Consider the following 23,507-nt stretch of genomic DNA (forward strand, 5'->3'; position numbering starts at 1 on the left):
CTGTCCCCCTGAGTCCAAGGCTGCGCGAGAGGGCGCGTAACGAGGATTTCCGGTCGCCTCTTCGGGTTCCCTAAACAGATGGAGCCTCTTCAGGTGGCCTATGCCAAGGGGCTCGCCGGGGAAGGCCGCAGAAAGAGCCCAAGACCTGATTCTCTTGGGCCTAGCAAGAACCTTGCCCCGCCCGCGCAGAGCTGGCTGGCTAGGTGTGGGGCTCTAACTTCATCCCCACACCTGCGTTCAGGAGGAAGGAGAGGGCTCTCCAGGTGTCTGGGTCCCGAGATAATGAGAGGGAGCTGTTAAAAGGCGTGCTCTGGGAACGCAGCGGGGGACGCGCTGTGGTAGCCAGGCGTGGGAAGCCCGGGACGCCTGGGCTGAGGCCTGAGGGAATGAAGGAACTACAGCTTGGAGAGTTCCCTTTACTTTTTTCCTTCTCCTTGTAGGGCGATAAGCCAGTGGCTGCCGTAGCTTTCCACTCTGCCTGGCGACTTTTGCACAATTCTGCCCGGGGGCAGTAAGCTCGCCACGGCACCTGGCGCGGGGCACACGGGGTCTCACCCAAGCCCCCGGGACCCACTCCAGACACCCAGGCCTCTCCCCACACGCTCTCCCTGCCTTCTTGGGCACCGTCGCCGTCTGGGGATTGGGTTTCCTCAACCCAGGGCTTCCCTATCTTGGGCAGGAGTTAGAACTCCTCCCTCTCTCCCCCTCCTCCACCCACGGCCTGCCTGATTTTTTTTAATTTAATCTTTTATTTAAAGTCAACAGAAGAGCAGGAACCCCGGACTCCTGCCAACAAGATATTTTAGAATAATTCCCCAACCTCTGCCGAGAGTCTCAGGCAGCCTTAAGGAACCTCCTTGTTTTCTCCCTCATGAAGATTTAGGCAGCAAGGAGTGGGGGGATTTAAGGGTCGAGGCTGAAGACCGAGGACTCTGCGGACTTGGGAGGGGGGACGACTCATGCAAGACAAATGAATTCCAAATATTAAAAATATAACACAAGAGAGTTAATATGGAGAGCCTTGAATCAAACCGAGAGCCAAACCCCCAGGGTTCTCCCAGGCTCTAAGCCTTCAGTGTCCCCGGTGTGTGTGGGGGGGAGGGGGGCAGGTGAATGTACAGCGTGTGACCCTGGAGAGGGCAGGTCCTGGACATTACGAGATGTGCCCATAGACTCGGCTCACCCAAACGCATCCACGGAGGAGTCAAGACGAAAAGACACCCCATACCCGCTCCCCGGGTCCTTGGCACCGGACTGTGCCCCCTGAGCCTCTCCCATCTCCCTCCTCATCTGGGCGGGTACCACTGTTCGCTACATCCCCAAGGATCCTCCGACCTGTTCGGACCCAAGGCTGTTCAAAAGCTCCCATCCTTTCGCCCCTCCTGCTTTCCCCCCTCTGCTTTCCCCCGCCGACGCCCCCAGATCTCTGCGGCTCGCCCTTCCTGAAAATAGGCGAGGCCCAGAAGCTGAGGCTAGGGCGAGGAAGGAGGGAGGAGCAAAGCGTGGCGACCGGGGGCGTGTCTTCACAAAGCCCCGCCCCCGGGTGCGCGCGCGGTGGCGGCGGTGGCCGAGCCTCGCTCTGAGAGACAGGTATCGCTAAGGCGCCATGTTGTGAGCGGAAGTAGGGGAGCGCGCGGCGGCCGCTGTTCTGCTGGGAGCGGGCGCGGGAACCCGCGGTGGGGGGCGGAGCTGTAGTCCCCGCGGCGGAAGGAGGAGAGGAAGAAAGGGGCGAGACCCGGTGCCGGGCAGCGGCGCGAGGTTCTCGCTTGGCGCGCGGGCGTCTCCAGCGGGCGCGCGGTGTTCGAGGGTCGGTGTCGGACACCGAGCCCTCTCTCGGGCAGCCTCAGTCGCTGTTGCTACTGCTGCCGCCGCCGCCGCTGCTGCTGTTGCTGCTGCTGCTGCTGCTGCCGCCGCCGCCGCTGCCGTGGGGCTCGGGCAGCGACTGAGTGGGGCCGGCCGCGGGGCGGGCGGGGAGGGAGGAGGCGGTGAAGGCGGCGGGCCGGGGGGGAAGATGCCGCTGGCGCAGCTGGCGGACCCGTGGCAGAAGATGGCTGTGGAGAGCCCGTCCGACAGCGCGGAGGTGAGTGCAGCGGGGTGGCGGGGGCCGGCGCGCCCCCTCCCGTCGCCCCCGCCGGCAGGCTTCCCTCCCCGGAGCTGGCCACTCGGCCCCTTCCTTTGCCTCTCGCGTCTCCCCTCGCTCCGGGATTCCGGTTCGGGTAGTTGGGGTTGGTCCATTTACCCTTCTGTTCCTCCCACCCGCACCCTCACCTCCCCTCCCTTGCTAGGGGGGCTGTGGTGTGGTGGCGCGTGGGGTTTTGTAGTGGGCGCTGGGGCTTTGCAAGAAGCCGATTTTAATCAACTTTGCGTGGGGAAAGCGCGAGGCGGAGCGGGGGCCGGCGAAGAGTTGGGAAGTTTGGCCCTGCCTGCTTCCGTGGACCCTGGTGGCTTTGAGGGATGAGCGAGGAGTACGGATTGGGTTCACTAGGGAGCAGGGACTCTCGAGTCCCGTCCAGGGACAGGGTTGTTTCGGGAAGACTGGCGCGCGGGGGCAAGAACGGCCCAGGGCAGGGATAGCGACCTGTGGGGGTTTCTGGTTGGGGTGCAGGACAACCAAGGGTTTTTGCTTCGAACTGCCGCAGCGGTTTCTCCTGCTGCAAAGGAGAAAGTGGAAGCCTGAGGTCCTCCATCCCCGCCCCCCCCCCCCATTTCTGAGGTCGCTCAGTTCTATCGAGGACCCGGTCCCTGCGAGTTTAGCTTGAGTTTCCTGTCCATGGAGGTGAGAGAGTGCTATTCAAGGAGAACAGCGGCCGCCGTAAAAGGCTGTCTGGTTTTCCTCGCACGGGATCTGGTGACCGTCCCCGAGACACCCACCCGAGTGCCAGAAACCCAGATATACCCCAAACAGGGCAAAATACAATTTCCCCCGGACACACCACAGCACCGAGCTTTTCACAGCCGCCCCTTGTCCCAGAACCAACTCAGGGTCTGCGAAAATAACCCAGACAAGACCCATTCCAGGGCATCAGCGCTCCTCTTCGAGTGGAAAATCAGTTCCTGATGGTGGCGCGTCTGTGATTCTTCCTTCTTGACTTTTTGCTGTCTTCTATCCCCGCAGCGGACTTTGGGGGATTACAGGATGATAGGCTACGTGTGTGCAATAGTCACTGAGTGAGTGACCCCATTTCTGGAAAGCATGACTGAAACGCGGGGGTGGAATGGGACAGGCTCTGATGAGTGGTGTACTTGGCCGCAGCCGCTGCCCTGCCGGCCTCCGCAGTGTGAGAGGTGGATAGGGTTACTGGTTACGTCAGTAAGACCCAGGCTCAGTTTGATCTGAGATGCGGGACACTTGCATTCTCGGGTATAACGGAGGGGAGGGAAAAGAGGGGGATCCGTTTAAATCGCTTTTCAATTTTTTCCTAGTCACCTCCACTGCTGTATAAAGTGTTTACTTGCTCTGCTTAACGCAAACAGAGTTGTAATGGTGCTTAGTATTTTGCGATTTGGATCATATTTTAAAACCCTAAAGTAAACGCTGTTCATCCATTGAAAAGACATTGATGTATGTTACCTAAATTTTTTTTTAACAAATCCTGTTTTTAAGACTGGCACAATTACGAGAATTTCATTTAAAATTATGTTAGCCAGACTAACACTATAAATCTTTTTTATAAGAAAATCAAATTTAGAATGTTTGACTTGATAATGTGAATAACAGTATTCCAGGGGGCTCTTTTGATTTTTTTCCCTCAGAAATTTTTTTGCATTAAATAATATATAGCTAAAAGGTTAATGTTCTCAAAGTGCTGACCTTGTGGAAAGAAATTGAATTTGCTTTGAGCCTGATTTTAGATGCAAACGTTAACATGTGCAACTCATAACCAATCCACTTTTCTGCTTGGCATGTACCAATGTGTAAAAAAAATCACTTAAAATTCTACCTTATCCTTTTTCTGAATAGCGTATACTTGGATAAGGAAGGCACAAAACTGATGTTTATTTAGCACTTACTATATGCCAGATACTGTGCTACCTGCTACTATTTCATTTTCTCCTTCTTACAATCCAACAGAGGATTATGGTTCCCATTCTTACAGATTAAGAAACAATCTCCGAAGTTAAGGGCACAAAGATTATAAATAGTAAATGGCAGAGCCATAATTCAAAGCCAGGTGAATGTAATTCATGTGCTTTCGCTTTATATCAGGGTAGCTGCTTCAAACCCTTTGTGGAAAAATTCAGGGTATAAATAAATAAGCCAGTAGTTAGAGGTCATGTGTTTTTCAGAAACAATTATGGTATTATAAGAGGTCTCATTTGTTAAAGCCTAGTTATTTCAGTTACTGTCATGGTTTCCAGAACCTGGCAGATAGGATTACACAATTTGCCATTTTGAAAGAATTTTCTGATATTCTGGCATAAGGTATGTCAAATAGAGCCAGTGTTGCCTAGATTTATTAAAACTAGATTTTAACAAATTGCCTTTACATATTTTGTTGCCTTTGGTTGTTCAGCTGTTTCAAGTAAATTACTTCTGATACAAATTTGAAATTATTGAAGCCAGTAAGGAAAAGGTTGAGAATTTTCATTCAGAAGTCTAATATTGGACTTAATATTATGCCTACTATTATTGTGCCATCTCCTCCCCAGTAAATTCTTGGCAGAGAATAATTGTCTTTTACCAGAGTAAAGTCATTTTTAAAAATATTCATTTGCTTGAGTAAATACATAAAAAATTTTCCTCTCCAGGCTAAAAGATTTCAGGGTTGGTCTCTATAGGAATTTACATTTGTGGTATCATCCCTAGTAGGACTTTTTTTTTCTGTATCCTGAGCACTTAACACAGTGCCTGGCACGTACAGATTATGGACCTAGTAGATGTCCGCTGAATGAATTATGAAGGTCAGGAGTAGGATGATTATCAATCTTATCTCTTTTCTTATCATTTTAGTTTTACTTTGAAATATGAGCAATCTTAAAAGACCTGAGTACCTCACCATAAGTATAGGCAGTTTCTTCACTCCTTTACCTAGCTAGCCTTCCTGCTTTAAGACCTCACATGGGTCTCATAGTGCTCAAAACAAAACAACAAAAACCCTTGTGGTTGAACTCAAACATGGGTCAGAACATGATAGGCTAGAACAAGGCCGAATGTTTAAACAAATTTAGGATAATAAAGGAATTATTATGTGAGCAAAGTCAGGTTGGTGCAAGATTAAAAACAAAATAGCTTCCTAAAGTGTCCAGGTGAATTTAAAACTCTTTAATGAATTAATTTAAAGATGCTAGTATGTTTTTGAATATTGAACTGTTTAGGAGATGGGTTTCAAAGAATTGTGGCTGTTCTGTTCTACAAATTCCTTGCCACTGCTGTCAGGGACAACATGTACTGGATCATAAGCTTGACCTAAAATGACACATTTTTCTCAGTTTCGGTAGAGTAAGGATAGATGATAATAAAGTTAAATATGAGCAATTTTCAAAAATAAAATTAAGGATGTTATTTTTGCTTTATAGAAATATGTTGTATAAAAATAGCCACCTTGAATTCCTTTAAATAACAAATACCCGTAATGCATTGAAACATGGTAACTACATAAATATTTTCTTTATAAGAAACGAGACCCTTGTGTTAGAAACTATCTTCAGTGGATGTGCAGCTATTTTTAACCTCAAAGATTACATTGGATTCTGTAGTACTACTGTATAAATATTAGGTTTCTTATATTTCATCTGTAGGGGAAAATATTAAAAGTATGATCATTGATTTTGCAAAAATATGTTTTATTAAGTTTTTTTTTTTTTTTTTTGCTTTTCCTGTTTCATTTTTACCACCTTTCAGGTTTTTTTCTTTCCCCCAAGTGAAGATCTGAGGAGAGGACAGGTATTGTTACATGTCAACTGTCAAGTTAACTGTGACACATTACTGAACACTTCATTGTTTTCAGTGATTATAATATAGGATGTCAGTCTTTGTTAAACTAAAATTTAGGAAAGTTTGCTTTATTTTGGCAGCAGCTTGATCCTACACTAATGGGGTTGATCCAAAATGTGAAACTTCTTTGGTACATTTAAATTTAAATTTTGGTACATCTAAAGAGATAAACTTATCTAACTAAAGAAAATATAGCCAGACTTTGCCTTTTCTTTAGTATGTTTCTGGAAATCACAATAAGTGTCTCTTATTTTTATATACGAAGAGTGGCATAATTGGGATGTGCATTCTTGACCAAGGACATGACATTCAATAAATTATAGAATGATCAAAAATACAGCAGATCCTTTTATCAGAAGTCTGAATTGCAGAAGAATTGTTCTGAAGATTTTTAAAAAATTTATCATCTACTAAAAAATTTATACCATTGTGATCATTGACAAGATTTGCTCTAGAGTTCCATGCTCAGGGACATGTGATCTTCCAGACTGTGAATGATGTGTGATGTCAAGTGGCCCAATTCACCAGTGCAGACTGGATGCTTTAGACTCAGTAGATCAGATTACAGTGTACGAATGACAGTGACATCTTGGTGGTCTCAGTAATGCATAAGTGTGATAGTGCAGAGTTGTATATGTGTTTTGGTGGATAACAAGCTTTAAAACATTGGAATGCAATTGTGCAAAAATATATATTACACATCCCATTCCCCAATTCACATAATAGAAAGAAAAAACAAGCAATTGAATTTTAATACTTGGCATTAGATCCCTCCCCCATCAGAGTTGGTACAGTTTCCTGTATCATTAATCTGGAACGTTACCAGATCTCAGATATTCTGATTTATCAGTTTAATACCAAATAGCGTAAAAGCAAAGATAAAACAACTGTAAATCTTAATGGTTAAGTAAAATGTGTTGCGTTAACGAAAACAAACAGAAATGTACTATATACATTTTATAAAACAAATTCAGAGTAAATATCTCCATATAGAACATAACAAAACATTTGGCCTATTTTAAGCAAATACATTAGTTACTAGCAATTAAATATTTAAATTTTACTTATCTCCTTAAAATTTGGAAGGCACTTTGTGGGATTATTTGGCTGTATGGTGAAGTGTTGAAGAACATATGCTTTGGAGCCATAAAGACCTGGGTTTGAGTCCTGGCTCTGCCACTTCATCACTTTGTAATCTTATGCAAGTTATTTAATATGTCTCTGTGCTTCAACATCCTAATATGTAAAATAGGGATGCAAATAATATCTAACTCATGGGGGTGTGGTGAAAATTAAATGAAATGATAATATATGTAAAGCCCTTGGTTTAGTACATGGTTTAAGTGTTTAATAAATAATAGTTATAATGAATCATCTCTCTGACAACTGTCTGAGGAAGTTCTGTGTTTTTCCTCTGGGGTAATTCTTCAGAATCAAGCAGAACAATTAAAAATGATTTGTTTGATTGATCAGTTTAAACAGAGCCATTATAATATGTGAATATAATTGTAAGGGTGAGGCAGAACAGAAATCTCTTGAATCTTGTCCCATTTTGTATTGTTCCCCTCTTTGTTATTGTCTTTAAAGGGGGAAAAGAGATAAAGAACATTTTGAAGAATATGTGTGGAAGAAGGAAGAAAGGAAAGTACGTTCACATTTCAACACTGCTCAAATTGGAAGGCATCTCACAATCCATGGCATGTCATTGTTTAATTAGCAGTGGGATTTTTTCCTTAGTGATATATGAGATAATAGTGTATCCTACACATGATGGTTGCCTCATAAATCAGTGAAATATGGTATATCCTGTATGTCAACCTCTTGAAGGAAGTGTGTCCCTGAAGAAATGGATAAAGTCAATTTATAGTGTCAATGGGCAGAATTTTAACTTTCTAAAACATACCCAAAAAAATGTGGACGCCTTTTTTCATTTTAGGATCAATTAGTTCTGTTAATTTCATTTATAGGGACAGAAATTAATATGGTACACCTCCCTCCCTATTACTCTATAAACACATTTGTTTGGGGTTTTTTTATGACATGAGTAACTGGGTTTTCCTGTCTAGAAATGTAATCCTTTGGATTTGGTCTATTATGTGGTATTTATACTAAAAGAACTTTAAATACTTAATTTTTCAAAATTTTTTATTGAGAGCACAGCTCACAGAGGCCCGTGCAGGGATTGAACAGGCAACCTTGGTGTTATCAGCACCAGGCTCTAACCAACTGAGCTAACCCGCCACCTGCCGTACTTAAGGAGCTTTAAATAGTACATAGCAGTATTTTTAACTGAGAAGTCTCTGGACATATTAAAGGTGTATCTGTGCCCCAGCAACCATCTCCCACCTCCAAAAAACCCAAACGAGAGTGGTACAGTCAAAAAAAATTGGGAATTACGGATTTAAACAAGATTTGACCAATGTCTTTACTGCATAACTTTTTAGAACTTTTAAGATGATGTTGTATGTGATGAATTTACAAAAAGGATGTAGCCCACAGCATTTGAGACTTGATGTCAGAACCCCTTTTTTCTGAACCATCTATTGAAGTCTCAAAGGACACAAATGCTTTGCAGAACACAGTTTTGGGAAGTCTGATAACTATAGTAACATGATCCAGTATTGCCCGGAAATGAGCTGTTATGTTTAATTGACTGTATCAAAGCATTTTCTTTAACTGTCAAGAGTTTTTTAAATTTTAAATTGAAATATTTCTAAATTAAATTGTACAATTTCCATCTTAACAATGGACTAAAATTTAAATATAATAATTTAAATAAAAGTTTAAAATAATTTAAACATTTTAATTCAGCGTTTTGAAAATTAATGGTCATAATTTACCTTAATATCAAGCTAATTGCCCCTACTATACGGCCCCTACATGGCTTGCTCTGTAACTTATGTCTAATATTAATAGTTTCTAAAGAGCCCCCTTTATCATTTGCTACCTTATGCTGCTGTCAATATGCCTACTTCTCCCATTCTCCTTTTTTAATTAATTGCTTCTGATTTGCAGTTACTAGAAAACATACAGCTAGGGTTAATGATATTTTGATGCAGCCATTTTTAACTTTGTAATGTTGTTACTTCATCTTTAAAAAAACGTAAACTTACAGCTTAGCAAACAATTAAAAATAGTGCCCTCACCCATTTTCTTATCTCTGTCCATCATATACATATACCTCTGGGGTCAGGTATTTGATGGGCATATTACCTACTAATAAACAGTGATTTTATGCTCCAACATACCATAACAAAATGGCTCAATTATTGGCGTTACCTATTGTGTATATTTACCTTCCTCTCTTGAAGGTGTCAGCTAGAAAGGAATATGAATAAACTTAAGAACAGGCAGCTACAAGACTGAAAGCTAGCCTACTGCCCCACCTGGAGTCAGGTCTCCACATTGTCTTTTTGGTTTGTTTTGTGTGTTTGGGAAGGGGGGTTGTGTTTTGTTTTTTTGTTTTTCATGAAATAGTGCTAGTTTCCTGAATATTAGACACCCTACACGTATGTGTAAATCCAAAAGTGCTTTTATATTTCCTTTCATTCTTATCCTGTTAGTATACATAGAATTACAGCAATAGCATAACTGAAATCAGATTTCCCCATCTTAACTAATATATCCATGGTTTCTTATATACCTTAAAAACTAATATTTTATCCACCATGTAAATTGATTTTTATAATCTTACATATGATCACAATTTTATCTTCAAATCTGACGTGGTCATCTAGATTTCTGTGAGCTTGACCTCTAATCCTTTGGTCCACAAAGCTTGTTATAGGAAACTTGGTTTAGTCATTTGATATGTGTTAGAAGCAGATGTCAAATGATAGCCTGAAGCAAAAGATCATTTTGACATTAATAGATTGAAGTACATTTCAAGTGCAGTGTTTTGAGAGAAACCTTCACTCCAGAAATCTTGTAAAACCTATAGCAAAACCTCAGTTACCAGAATGTTATTTCAGTTCTTAATATTTAGGATCAGAGGTGTCTACCTGAAAACAATACGAAATAATGGGAAAGATTCATTTGAAAAATAAATTTCTCCATAGGCATTGTTCAGTAACCACTAGCCCTATGTGGCTATTGAGCACTTGAAATGTGGCTAGTGTGGTTGAGGAACTGAATTTTAAATTTAATTTTAGTTTACTTAAATTTAAATAGTCACCTGTAGCTATTGCCTACCACATTGAACAGTGCAGTTCTAGATTATAGGATTAATACAAATTGAACCCTGTTTTTCTACACCAGTGTTTTTTAACTCAACCTTCTATTGTTTGTATATTGAAATTAGGCTAAAATTTTTTCTAAATAAAAATATATTTAATACACTTTTTCAAATTATGTTTAATGAGCTTTGTTTTGTCTCTCTTCTACCCTGAAAAATTTGATAAGCCCTTCTAGGTGGTGCATGCCCCTCATATCACCATTCTGCACTTTCTACAACTTTACTAGTTTTACAGTGACATTTCTCATTCAAGTGATGATACCCACACATTGGGGAAAATTGGCTATCAAAAAATGTTGCATTGTTCACTACACTGTGCTATATTAGTACTGGAAAAGGGGATTGATATATCTTGGAGACTAACATTTACTGAGTGTCCCCTCTGACTAGATACTTTTGTATATCAATTTAAATGAGGTAAGACATAATTATTCTCAATTTACAGATGAGGAAGCTGAAGCCTAAAGAGGTTCAGTCACTTACTCATGGTGGCACAGCTAGTAAGTGGAGGAGGCAGTATTCAGACCCAAGTCTCACAGATTGTAAATTCCTTTGGCGTTCCACTAGACGGCCCTGCTTGATGATTCAGTCTAGACGAAATCTACAGGGGAGAGAGGTTCTAGGTGGTCTGCATGAGTAGATGTTTTATGGTAATGTATACGAGGTGTGATAAAAAAGTGTGAATTTTTAAATTTAAAATTATTACGGTAAAAGACACATTGCCATTAATCCCCCTCAAAATACTCCCCTTCATTTCAAACACACTCATCGTTCTTGCCACTTTCTGAAGCAGTTCTGGAAGTCCTCTTTCATGAGTGTCTTTAATTGTGCTGTCATGGCTGCCTCGATGTCCTGAATCGATTCAAAATGTTTACCTTTCATGGTCATTTTGACTTTAGGGAAGAGCTAGAAATCACATGGTGGCAGATCCACACCAGTGAACGATGTGGATGAGGACACACCATAATATTTTTATTCAACACCAGAAGCGGTGTGTGACATGGAGCATTGTCATGATGGAGAATGAAGTAAAGACACGCACGAAAGGATTTCCAGAACTGCTTCAGAAAGTGGCAAGAACAGTGGGATAAGTGTGTTCGAAACGAGTGGGAGTATTTTGAGGGGGATTAATGGCAATGTGTCTTTAACTATAATATGTTTTTTGAACATTCACCATGTCTTTTGATCATACCTCGTAGGTAGAGTTGGAAAAATAAAATTGATATTACTCTCCAAATACAGTGTGGTTAAATAGGCTTTGTGAGCTGGCCTGAGGAACAGCATTTTGACGTAAAATAGGAAAATATTTTGAGATTTCTGAATAGCTGTCTTACAAATGAACATTTGAAACAAAAACTGTAGTATTTGGAAAAGAAGGGCTGCCTAGATGTTATTTACCAGCTCTCCATATAGAACGCCTAGGTGTGTGCTGAGTAACTGTGCTGTTTTTTAATTGCAGCAGCTTAAATCTTACTTTTTTATATTTGCATCTTTTTTTACAGAAAAATCTATTTGACACTCTCTCAGAATGCCAGAATACAGGATCTGGCTCAACCTGCCAAAGTTGCCAATTATCTTGCCACAATATTAGAAAGGAAATTTAAAGAAAAGTTACACAGTCATGGGTGGGTTATTTTCCCCTATTGGATTTTCAAACTGTTAGATCAAATAGCCCTAATTAATCTTTTTAAAAATTGAGATATGATTTACATACCACAAATTCACCCTTGTAAAGTATACAATTCAGTGGTTTTTAGCATATTCACAAGGCTGTGCAACTATCACCACTGTCTAATTCAAGAACATTTTGTTCATCCCATGCTCATTGGCAGTCACTGCCTAGTCTCTCCTTTCCCCCAGCCCCAGGCAACCAATCAACTTTTTTCTGTCTCTATAGATTTGCCTATTATGCACATTTCATATTAATGGAATCATATAATACGTGTCTTTTGTGTCTGTTATCATTTACTTAACATGATGTTTTCAAGGTTCATCCATGTTATAGCATGTGTTAGTGCTTCATTCCTTTTTCTGGCTTTGTAATATACCACTGTATTGATAGATCACATTTCGTTTATCCATTTATCAGTCGATGGACATTTGGATTGTTTCCAGTTTGGGGCCGTTATGAATAACACTGCTGTGAACATTTGTATACAAGTTTTTTGTGAACTAATGTTTTCAGTTCTTTTGGGTATATCCCTAGGAGTGGAATTGCAGTGTCATATAGTAAGTCTATATTTAATGTTTTGAAGAACTGCCAAATAGTTTTCCAATTTGCTCATACCATTTTACATTCCTACCCACAATGTATGCTGATTCCAATTTTTCTACATCCTCACCAACACTTGTTATTGTCTGTTTCATTATAATATGTGTGAGGTGGTTTTGATTTGCAATTCCCTAGTGACTAAGGATGTTAAGAATCTTTTCATGTGCTTATTGTCTACTTGTATACATACCGTGCGTGTTTCCCCAAAAATAAGACCGGGTCTTATATTAATTTTTGCTCCAAAAGATGAGTTAGGGCTTATGTTCAGGGGATGTCATCCTGAAAAATTATGCTAGGGCTTATTTTCCAGTTAGGTCTTATTTTCGGGGAAACAATTTTCGGTAATTAATTATTGTGCTTATTTTGTTACTGATTTGGGGACTTAAATGGAGTTTTGCTCTAATTCTGATATAGAAGATCCTTATCTATGTTAATGTTATACATAGTTCTTCTCAGACAACTTAGTTTCAATTCATGCTTTTAAAAGATTTTCTTCATTTTCAGATGTAATACAAAGCTCTTCCTAGAACAGTGGTTTTCCAACTGTGTTAATAGAGCCCTACGTTTTGTGGAAATACCTTAGGATACCTACCTCATCACCTGTGCCACCCTTTCTCCCAGCTAAAGTAGAGTTCCTAAAGAAACAAGCAGTTAAAGCTTAGTTATAGAAAATTATAGAAAGAAGGCAAAGATTGAGGCAGTTAAATTTTTCCTTAGTCTCCTCAGTCTTGTTATACTATTTTATAGTGTCTTCTTTCAAGCAAGAATACAGTTATAAATTGAAGGTCAGTCAAAACAAAAGGTCTAGAATATATGAAATTAAACACGTCAACAGATAAATGAATTCTTTTCAAGAATTCATCTCAAATAAAGTAAGACATTCAGGTGTTTCATTTAAAGAAGTAAAAATTCACAAAAGAGGCCCCGTTTGCCTCCTTTTCTTCACATTCCTGCTGGCTATTGGTATAATTCAAGAAAAATAACTATCAGAATGGATGTTGATAGCAGTAAAGGGGGTTGCTTAAAGAGAGAAATGTCACAGGCAAGTTAATAATAAAATTTGTCTTGGATTATTTAAAAGAAACTCATAAATGAGTTTTAAAGGCATGTTTTTCCCCCTGGCTCTTCTGAGTATGTATAGTATAATACTCGGTGAAAATGAAATAGAATTCTCTCCTTTGGAATATTGTAATCTAAAAGTACTAAGGTAGACAAGCAGTTGAAAAACATGAAGCAAGCTAAATTAGCTAGGAATGATATAAACAGATGTAATTTGATCTTTAGGGAAAAATTATAATGTTATAGCAGTTTTCCGTAGTGCATTTTTAACCACAGTGTGGGTACATACACACTCACCTAGCCCTCACACTACACCTCAACTGGTGGACAGCCTGCTAAAAAATATTAAATAGGATCCAGAGTCTTGTAATCTCCAAAATGTCCATTATACAATTGAAGATAACTTATTCTAAGAACCAGGGAAATCACAACATGAATGAGAAAGTAGTCAGCAGACACCAACACCCAAATGCTTCAGATGTTGGAAATATCTGACAAGGATTTTAAAGCAGCCATAAAAATGCTTCAGTGAGCAATCACAAACACATTAGAAACAAATGAAGTATTAGTTTCAGAAAATAAAAGATATAAAGCAGAAAATGACAATTTTAGAACTGAAAAATAAAATATTAATAACTGAAATAGACTTACTACATGGGAGCAATAGAAGAATGGAGATGACAGGAAAGGAAAGAGTTAATAAAAATGAAGATAGAGCAGTAGAAACTGCAGTCTGAACAACAGAGAAAAAAATGAACTGGAAAAAAAAATGAAGAGCACCTCAAGGGCCTGGGGGAATAATAACAAAAAGTTTAACATTCATGTCATCAGAGTCTCAGAAAGCAGAGAAAAAATGTGGACCTGTAGAATTAATGGCTGGAATTTCCCCAATTTGGCAAAAGACATAAGCCTGCAGATTCGAGAAGCTGACTGGGAACCCCAAACAAGACAAACCCAAAGTAATTCACACCCAGACACATCAAAATCAAACCTTTGGAAATCAGAAGTTGTTTAATGGGTATAAAGTTTCAATTTTGCTAGATGAAAAAGTTCTAGAGATTTGTTGCACAACAATATGAATATACTCAACACACTGAACTGTACATTAACAATGCTTAAGATGGTAAATTTTGTTATATGTATTTTAGCACAATTAAAATAATTTTTAAACCAAACGAAAGGTAAAGACAGAATCTTGAAAGCAGCTAGAGTGAAACGAACAATTACCTATAGGGGAACAATGATTCAAATGACAGCAGATTGCACATTAGAAACCATGGAAGCCAGAAGGAAATGGCACACTTTTTCAAATTCTGAAAGGCAAGAACTGTCAACCCAGAATTCAATACCTTGTGAAAATATCCTTTGGGAATGAAGGTGAAATTAAAGCAGTGAGGAAAGCTAAGAGAATTTGGCTATAGGAGACCCTGAAATGACTATAGGTAGTTCTTCAAGCAGAAAGGAAATGATAGGGGCCGGCCTGGTGGCTCAGGCGGTTGGAGCTCTGCGCTCCTAACTCCGAAGGCTGCCAATTAGATTCCCATATGAGCCAGTGGGCTGTCAACCACGAGGTTGCCAATTCAACTCCTCGAGTCCTGCAAGGGATGGTGGGCAGCGCCCCCTGCAACTAAAATTGAACATGGCACCTTGAGCTGAGCTGCCTCCCGGATGGCTCAGTTGGTTGGAGCCTGGGCTCTCATCCACAAGGTTGCCAGTTCGATTCCTCGAGTCCCGCAAGGGATGGTGCACAGCGCCCCCTGCAACTAAAGATTGAACACGGCACCTTGAGCTGAGCTGCCGCTGAGCTCCCGGATGGCCCGGTTGGAGCGTGTCCTCTCAACCACAAGGTTGCTGGTTCGACTCCCGCAAGAGATGGTGGGCTGTGCCCCCTGCAACTAGCAGCGGCAACTGGACCTGGAGCTGAGCTGCACCCTCCACAACTAAGACTGAAAGGACAACAACTTGTCTTGGAAAAAAGTCCTGGAAGTACACACTGTTCCCCAATAAAGTCCCGTTCCTCTTCCCCAATAAAATCTTTTTTTAAAAAAGGAAATGGTAAAAGAGGGATCTGGAACATCAAGAATAAAGAGGTAAGAATAACATGAATCCTACATGGTCTCTTCCAGAAAATGGAAGAGGAAAAACTTCACAACTCATTTTATGAGACTGTTATTACCCGGATTCCAAAACCTAAAGACAGTATAGCAAAGAAAACTACAGACCAGTGTACCTCAAGAATATAAACACAGAATCCTTAACAGAATATTAACAAAACTGGGCCAGCCTGATGGCACAGCTGGTTGGAGCGTCGTGCTCCTAACGCCGCCGAGGTCGCTGGTTTGATTCCCACATGGGCCAGTGGGCTGCGCGCTCTAAGGCTAAGGTTGTGAACAACAGATCTCCCTGGAGCTGGGCTGCCGTGAGGAGGTTGGCCTGAGCTGCACTGGGTTGCTGAGTGCTGCTGCAGGCTGCTGTGTGCTGCCACTGGATATCATGGGCTTCTGGGTGCTGCCATGAACAGCCAGTGGCCAGCAACCATCGTGAGCTGCTGTGGGCTGCTATGTGCTGCCACGGTCTACCATGGGCTACCATAAACGGCCGGTGGCCAGTGTGAGTGACCAGCAACCATCGTGAGCTGCCGTGGGCTGCTGTGGTCTACCGTGTGTTGCCATGAGCGGCTAGTGGCCAGTGTGAGTGGCCAGCAGCCAGCATGAGCGGCCGGCAGCTGGTGAGAGCTGCTGTGAACCGCCAAATGACGACTGCCTCGGGGGGGGGGGGGAGGGGAGAGGGGCACAAGGCTCATAATACCAGCATGGGCCAGGGAGCTGTGTCCTACATAACTAAATTGAGAAACAATGGCTTGAACCAGAGTGGCGGGGCTGGGGGGGAGAGGCGGAAGAAAGGGGAAGGTAAAAAAAATACTAACAAAACAAATCCAGCGACATATAAAAGAACTATACACTGTGACCAAGTGGGTTTTATTCCAAGGATGTAAGGCTGGTTCAGTATTCAGAAATCATTCAGTGTAGTCCACCATATTAAAAAGTTGAAGCAAACTTATATATTAATGCAGAAAATGCATTAAACTAAACATTTGTTAATAAAAAGAAAACTAAGAATAAAGGAACTTTCTCAACTTGATAAAGAACATTTACTAAAACCCCACAATTAGCATCATACCTAATGGTGAAAGACTGAGTGCTTTCCCCTTAATATCAGGAACAAGACTAGGATGTCCACTCTCACCATGACTATTCAACGTAGTCCTGGAAGTTCTTACCAGTATAATAGGTAAGAAAAGGAAATAATAAAAGACATAAGAGTTTTAATAGGAAGAAATAAAACTGTCCCTGTCTGCATGTGAGATAATGGTTTCCAAAGAAAATTGCAAGGAATATACATAAAACTAGAACTAATAGGTGAGTTCAGCGAATTTATAAGATACAAAATCAGCATACAAAAATAAATTGCATTTCTATATATTAGCAACGAATGTGTGGAAACCAAAATGAAAAATACAGTACCATTCGTAGTTGCTCAAAAAAAAAAAACTGCTTAGGTATAAATTTAATAAAACGTGTAGAATTTGTATGTTGAACACTAAAAAATGCTGATGAAAGAAATCAAAGGTCTAAATAAATGGAGAGGTATACCATGCTCATAGATTGGAAGACTCAATGTAGTAAAGATGTCATCGATTCTCCCCAAATTCTTCTATAAGTTTAACACAAGCTTATTCTAAAAATTGTATGTAAAGGTAACGGAACTAAAATATCTAAAGATAAAGTGGGAGGAATCACTACACCTGATTTTAATACTTTTATAGCTTCAGTAATCAAAATTCTCTGGTATTGGTGAAGGGATAAACACAAAGATCAATGGAACAGAATACAGAACCCAGAAATAGATCCGTACAAGTATGGCTAACTGATTTTTATCAAAGGTGCAAAAGCAGTTCAATGGAGGAAGTATAGATAGTTTTTTTTAACAATGGTACTTGCAGCAATCACACATCCATAGGTAAAACAATGAACCTCAACATAAACCTCAGACCTTACACAAAAATGCATTCAAAATGGATCATGGATTTAAATATAAAATGTAAAACTATAGAACTTTTAGATTTTAGACGTAGGAGAAGATCTTCAGGGCAGTAGGCTGAGAAGTTCTTAGATCAGACACCAAAGCACAATTGATAAAAGAAAAAAAAATTGAACTTCATCAACATTAAAAACTTTATGCAGAAGATCCTGTTAAGGGGATGAAAAAACAAGCTATACAGGTAGGCTGAAAATATTTCCAAACCTGTATGTGAGACAGGACTTGTATCTGGGGGGGGGGGAATTATACACATACATATATATAAACTCAAAACTTCATAGTAACAAAGATAAACAGTCCAGTTAGAAATTGGACAAAAGAGGTGAATTGACGTTTATGGATAGCAAATAAGCATATGAAAAGATGTCAGTATGGTTCGTTATCAGGGAAATGGAAAAAAACCACAATGAGGTATCACTACATGCTGATATGAACAGCCAGAATAAAAAATAGTGACAATACCAAATGTTGGTGAGGATGTGGGCAAACTGGATCTCTCATACATTACTGGTGGGAATGTTAAGTGATACAGCTCTTCTGGAAAATAGTTTGGCCATTTCTTAAAATACTAAACATACACTGGGCATTTATCCCAGAGAAATGTATGTCCACACAGAAGTCCGTAACAAATGTTCATGGCAGCATTATTTGTAATATCCAAAAGTTAGAAACCAAATTGCTTTCAATGGGTGAATGGTTAAAAAAGTTGTGGTACATCCACACCATCGAATAGTACCCAGCAACTAAAAGGAATGAATTATTGAATCTCAAGGAAATATGTGGAGTGGGGAAAAAATAAGGTTACATTCCGTATGATTCCATTTATGTAACATTCTTGAAATGACAAAATTGTAAAAATGAAGACTAGGTTAGTGGTTGCCAAGGTTAGAAAGAGTGGAGGGAGGGAGGGAGGGAGGAAGGTGTAGTTGTAAGTGGGGCAAAATACAGGATCCTAGTAGTTATGAAATGTTCGGTGTCTTTACTGTGGTGGCAGATACAGTAACCTATATGTATAATATGTTACACAAACACTAGAACGGGTGTCCAAAGTTTTTTCAACGGTTTTCACCAAGGGCCATATGCGGTAAAATACACAAACAGCTGGGCCACTCACTCGAGTTGAATACGTATTGCTTCACCTGGTTTATTTAAGTAAACTAAATATATTTTTGGAATTTTCTGCGGGCTAATTAAAAATGGATTGCGAGCCGCAGTTGGCCTGTGGGCCGCAGTTTGGACACCCCTGCACTAGAACATGTAAAACCAGTGAAATCTGAATAAAGTTTGGACACTGTTCCAGTATACATCTCCTAGTTTTGACTGGAACTTATGTTACATGTAACCACTGGGTTAAGGGTATATGGAAACTCTTCGTACTATTTTTGTAACTTCTGGTGAACCTATAATCATTTCTAATTAAAAAGTTAAAAAAAAAAGTCAGAAAGCATTAGCTAAAATTCAGTGTCTAGTCTCTCTTTTCATTGGGGAATATTGGGGAACAGTGTGTTTTTCCAAAAAACATCGGGTCCAAGTCAAGTCGTTTTCAATCTAGTTGTGGAGGTTGCAGCTCACTGGCCTATGTGGGAATCGAACCGGCGATGTTGGTGTTATGAGCACTGTGCTCTAACCAAACGGCTGCCCTCTAGTGTCTATTCTCAATTAAAAACTTAGAAAAATGGAAGTAAAAGGGTGTGTCCTTAATATTATTAAAAATATCAGACCAATAGCCAGCATCATGCTTGATGGGAACATATCATAGGCAATCTTATTATGACTGCTGTTTTCACTTCTATTTTATATTCTGGAAGAGTTTGCTATTAAACAAAATCAGAATATTCAAAAAAAGAATAAAAGATTACTATTCATAGATGATATATAATCATCTGCTTAGAAAAATATAAGGAAAATGCTAAAAGGGTTTGTTAAAACTAATGGTAGTCTAGTAAGGTGATACTATACAAAATATGTTCAGAAATCAATATTCCTAGTTAGAAATGATAATGGAAAAATCTCATTCAAAATAACAGTGAAAATATTAAATGTCTGGACATAAACATAACAAGCAAAGGGTAGGAACTGAATGAAACTCAGTTGCTTTAATGAATAATTTGAATAAATCAAGAAAAAAGCTATGATTCTTTAAATTGCTTTTAGGATTTGAGAGATTTTTTTTCTGATTTCTTAATAATTGAGGGTAACTTTTAATTCTGTCCTGAATGAATGTTCCTAGGTTTTTAATTTTTTAATTTCTTCAGGTTTCTTTTAATTTTATACCTTATCTGAACAGTTAATACTAACAATTTTTAGTAAAATTATCTTTTAATATATATATGCTTAATACATATGTAGCTAGAATTAATTATGGAACTGTAATTGGAAACCATATTTCTGATTACTTTTACAGAACTGTTTTGCTGCCAGATTGTGTTTATACCTATGATACTTTTTAAATATATATACATATTTTTTTAATGACTGAGTAGTTTGGATTGTTTTTTCCTCAGTGAATTCAACTCCAAACTTGTCCAAAACACTATGTGTTAAGATACAGTTGAAGTGGAAGTATGCTGGTTACCAGAGGGGAAGGGAGTTGGGGTGAGGATGCAGTGTAAAGGGGGGCAAATACATGGTGATGGAAGACTAGACTTTGGGCGGTGAGCACACGACGCAATATACAGATGACGTATTCTAGAATTGTACACCTAAAACTTGTATCATGTTATATTAACCAGTGTTACTCTAATATATTTAATTAAAAAAAAGGCACAATTGATAATCCACAGAAATTTTGCTTGGATGTTAAGCTCTGATTTATTGTGTATTTGAGCAAGTCCCATTCTGTCTCATTTCACTTACAACCTATTATTGCTGTCTCCTTTTTGTTCATAAGGATGCTTGTAAAACTGCATGTTTCATTATTTTAAATGATTATTAGTTCACAATTATATTATCAATAATGTATATTGGGTTCAGTTTGGCAAACATTTAAGCACCACTTGTTTTACAGATGAGGAAACAGAGGTTCAGATAATTTTGCCACAGTCACATAGCTTGGGCTTTGAAGCCCCACATAATGGTGTATCTGTTTAGATAGGAGGACCTCATTAAGCCTCTGGAAACCAGAAAAAGTCAGTAGACTTGCTCCTGAGACTCTTAAATTAGCCAACCCGAGTAATTCATCAAACAGTGATCCAGTACTCAGATTTTTAGCCCGAGAAACAGAAGTGGACCCATTAGGGTAAGGGACTCATCAGAATCCCCTCAAATATTTGTATTTGTCATTTCCTGTGGCAGGAGGACAGAGAAGCTAACACTTACTGAACACCCAACATGGCTAGGCATACTGAACTTGACCACAACCTTTGACATAACTAGTGTCCAAACCTTGTGAATTAGAAAACTCAGACTCATGTTAAGTAACTTGCCTAAAGTCACACCTATAATAAAGGACAAGGCAGGTTTTGAAACTTGGTATGTCAGGCTCCAAAGCCCGTGATCTTTCCTCTATACTGTGATTTCCCAGACTGTCTAATCATAGGAATCATCTAAGGTGACTGTTTAAAAAATGAAATACTGAGCCATGGGGCTTCTGGAACTTCTGATTCATTTTTGGTTTGGAGTAAGGCCAGGTAATACATCATTAACGGGAATCTTAGGTAATTCTGATCATCAGGCAGGTTTGGGAAATACTACCAACTCCGTGAGTACTAAGAGGTGGGGTTTGAGGGTATTAGGAATGCAGGAATAGGACTGGAGTAGGTAAAGCAGCTTAAAAAGTTTCAACAAGTTGATGCTTTACTGGTTTTCAATACTAGCAAAATAAGAATAGTACAATTGGATTATGGAAATTATAAAATTGCTTTAGATTTCGTAATCTGCACTAAGAAACAATGTTTTATTTTCTTAGTACTTCTCTTTCAGGTGAGAGCGTTTGTGCAATCCATTCTTTGGCATTATCCTTGCTTACACTTAGGTACAAACATACCACTGAAGGATAAAGACAAAACTGTATTTTGGATGCAGAAGACAGAAAGAGGGAATTAGATACAACATAAAAACAGCTTTAAATACAGAATCAGTCATTTCCTCAGGTGTAAAAACCCCACAAAATCTTAAATAACTTTAATCCTTAAAGTCACAGGATTATAACATTTCCAAGCTGGAAGAGCTCTTAGATATCTACATATTTTATGCATGAAGAAAACCACAACTCAAGCTTAAGGACTTGCCCACAGTTAGTGGCATACTTTCAAATCCACCCTGGCCAAGGTTCCATCGAACTCTTATGGATTGCATATAAGTACCAGAAAACAGTGACTTCCAAGGTCACACTGCTTTTGAGAAATAAATTTAGTGGCAAATCAGGTTTACCTTATATCCCCTACTTTGTTTATCTAATTTTGTGGTTTCTTCCTTTTTTAATTGTCCTATTGAGAATATAAATATATTCAAAGGTGTCTTTTTTAGAAGATTATGGAATTTGAAATATTAATATATCTGATTAATGATATGTTAGAAAAATTAACCACTACCTTCTTAGAATAGTGTATTTAACAAATGGACACTTTCAGAATATGTTGTGTTAAGGAAGCACTCTACTTTTCTCCACTTTTTATTATAAAATTTTATAGAGAAAAATGAGCACACACAGCTAGATGCCTATACATGAATTCTAATTAACATGACAGCATTTCTGTGTAGTAGTATGAGTTTTGGGTACAGACTTGGGTTTAATTATCTTATCTGCAAACTTAATAGCTCTGTGATCTTGGACAGTTTATTAACTCTCAACCTAATAGTTTTTCTTCTCTATACATAATAACACACCTCATGGTTTATTAATGATTAATTGCAATTAAATGAGGGAATATGTGTAACGTGGCTAACACTATACTTTGAACAAAATAAGCATTGCATAAAAGATAGCTGTTATTATTTATTTCCTCAAGCCAGTAGTTATTTAGAAGAATATTAGTTTCTGAATGAGTGCTTTAGTTTATTTTCTTAATTTTTTATTGTGATCAGAAAACATGATCTGTGTAATTCCTGCTTTTAAGAGTTTTCAATTTACTTTATGGCCTAGAACACAGTCAGTCTTTATAACTTTTCATACTTAAAAAGAACCCATATTCTTTTTACTTTATAAAATAGTAAAATTAGAATAAAATTAGAATAGTACTACCTATTCTAATAAAATTAGAATAAAATTAGAATAGTACTACCTATTCTAATATAAATTATATGCTTTGTCTTTATTTTGTTCATTATACTAGTTGATATTAGTGTGCTAAAATTTCCCCTTCCACCTTGTTTCCATTTATTTCATGTTGTAGTCCCCAGAATATTTTGTGTTTTGTGGCTAGGTTAGTCTGTGATTAAATGTTCAATACTGTTTTGCATTCATTATTTTTAATGACTTGTTTCAGAAAGTAACACGTGCTAATTGTAGAAAATCTGAAAAATAGAGAAACGCACAGAAGGAAGTACACATCTTTACTGTTACTATGAAATGTCATTGTTAAAAGATTTAAATGTGATTAAGAGTAAGGGTTTTAGAATCAGATTTGGGTTTGAATTTAGGCTCTACTTATTAACGTTTGACAGGATATTAGACGTTTTCATTTATTCAACAAATATTTATTGAGCACCTACTGTGTACTAGGCATTTTGCTAGGGGCTGAGGACACTGCTTAAAAAGATTGACATTCCCATCTTGGCTTAATTTCTTCATTTGTAAATTAGTGATAATGTCTCACACAGTTGTTAGAAGCATCGACGATGATGTGTAGTGCTCAGCACTTGCCTGGTGCACGGTGATTGCTCAGGAAATGATTGCAATTATTATTACTATATGTATTAAGTACTAATTACATTTTTAATCCAAAGCAAATATCCTTTTAATCGGC

General features: G+C 39.1%; 1 protein-coding gene across 6 annotated transcripts in view; it reads left to right on the forward strand.

The window, feature by feature from the left end:
• The first annotated feature begins 1,541 nt into the window (after nt 1-1,541).
• RPS6KA3 (ribosomal protein S6 kinase A3) overlaps nt 1,542-23,507 on the forward strand; it is a 114,318-nt gene continuing 92,352 nt past the window's right edge. For 2 of the 6 annotated variants that reach the window (XM_081042899.1, XM_081042900.1), the window contains exon 1: nt 11,735-11,794. Coding sequence is in view for 1 of the 6 variants with exons in the window: in XM_081042895.1 (XP_080899021.1) it covers nt 2,012-2,080 (69 nt within the window). In the remaining 5 variants the exon portion in view is untranslated. Of the gene's footprint in view, nt 1,591-1,656; nt 2,081-11,727; nt 11,795-23,507 lie in introns of those variants that run through there. The other 4 variants (XM_081042898.1, XM_081042895.1, XM_081042901.1 and 1 more) reach the window with 4 other exon arrangements.

The sequence above is a fragment of the Rhinolophus hipposideros genome (genome assembly GCF_964194185.1).
Source record: "Rhinolophus hipposideros genome assembly, chromosome: X".
NCBI lineage: Eukaryota > Metazoa > Chordata > Mammalia > Chiroptera > Rhinolophidae > Rhinolophus > Rhinolophus hipposideros.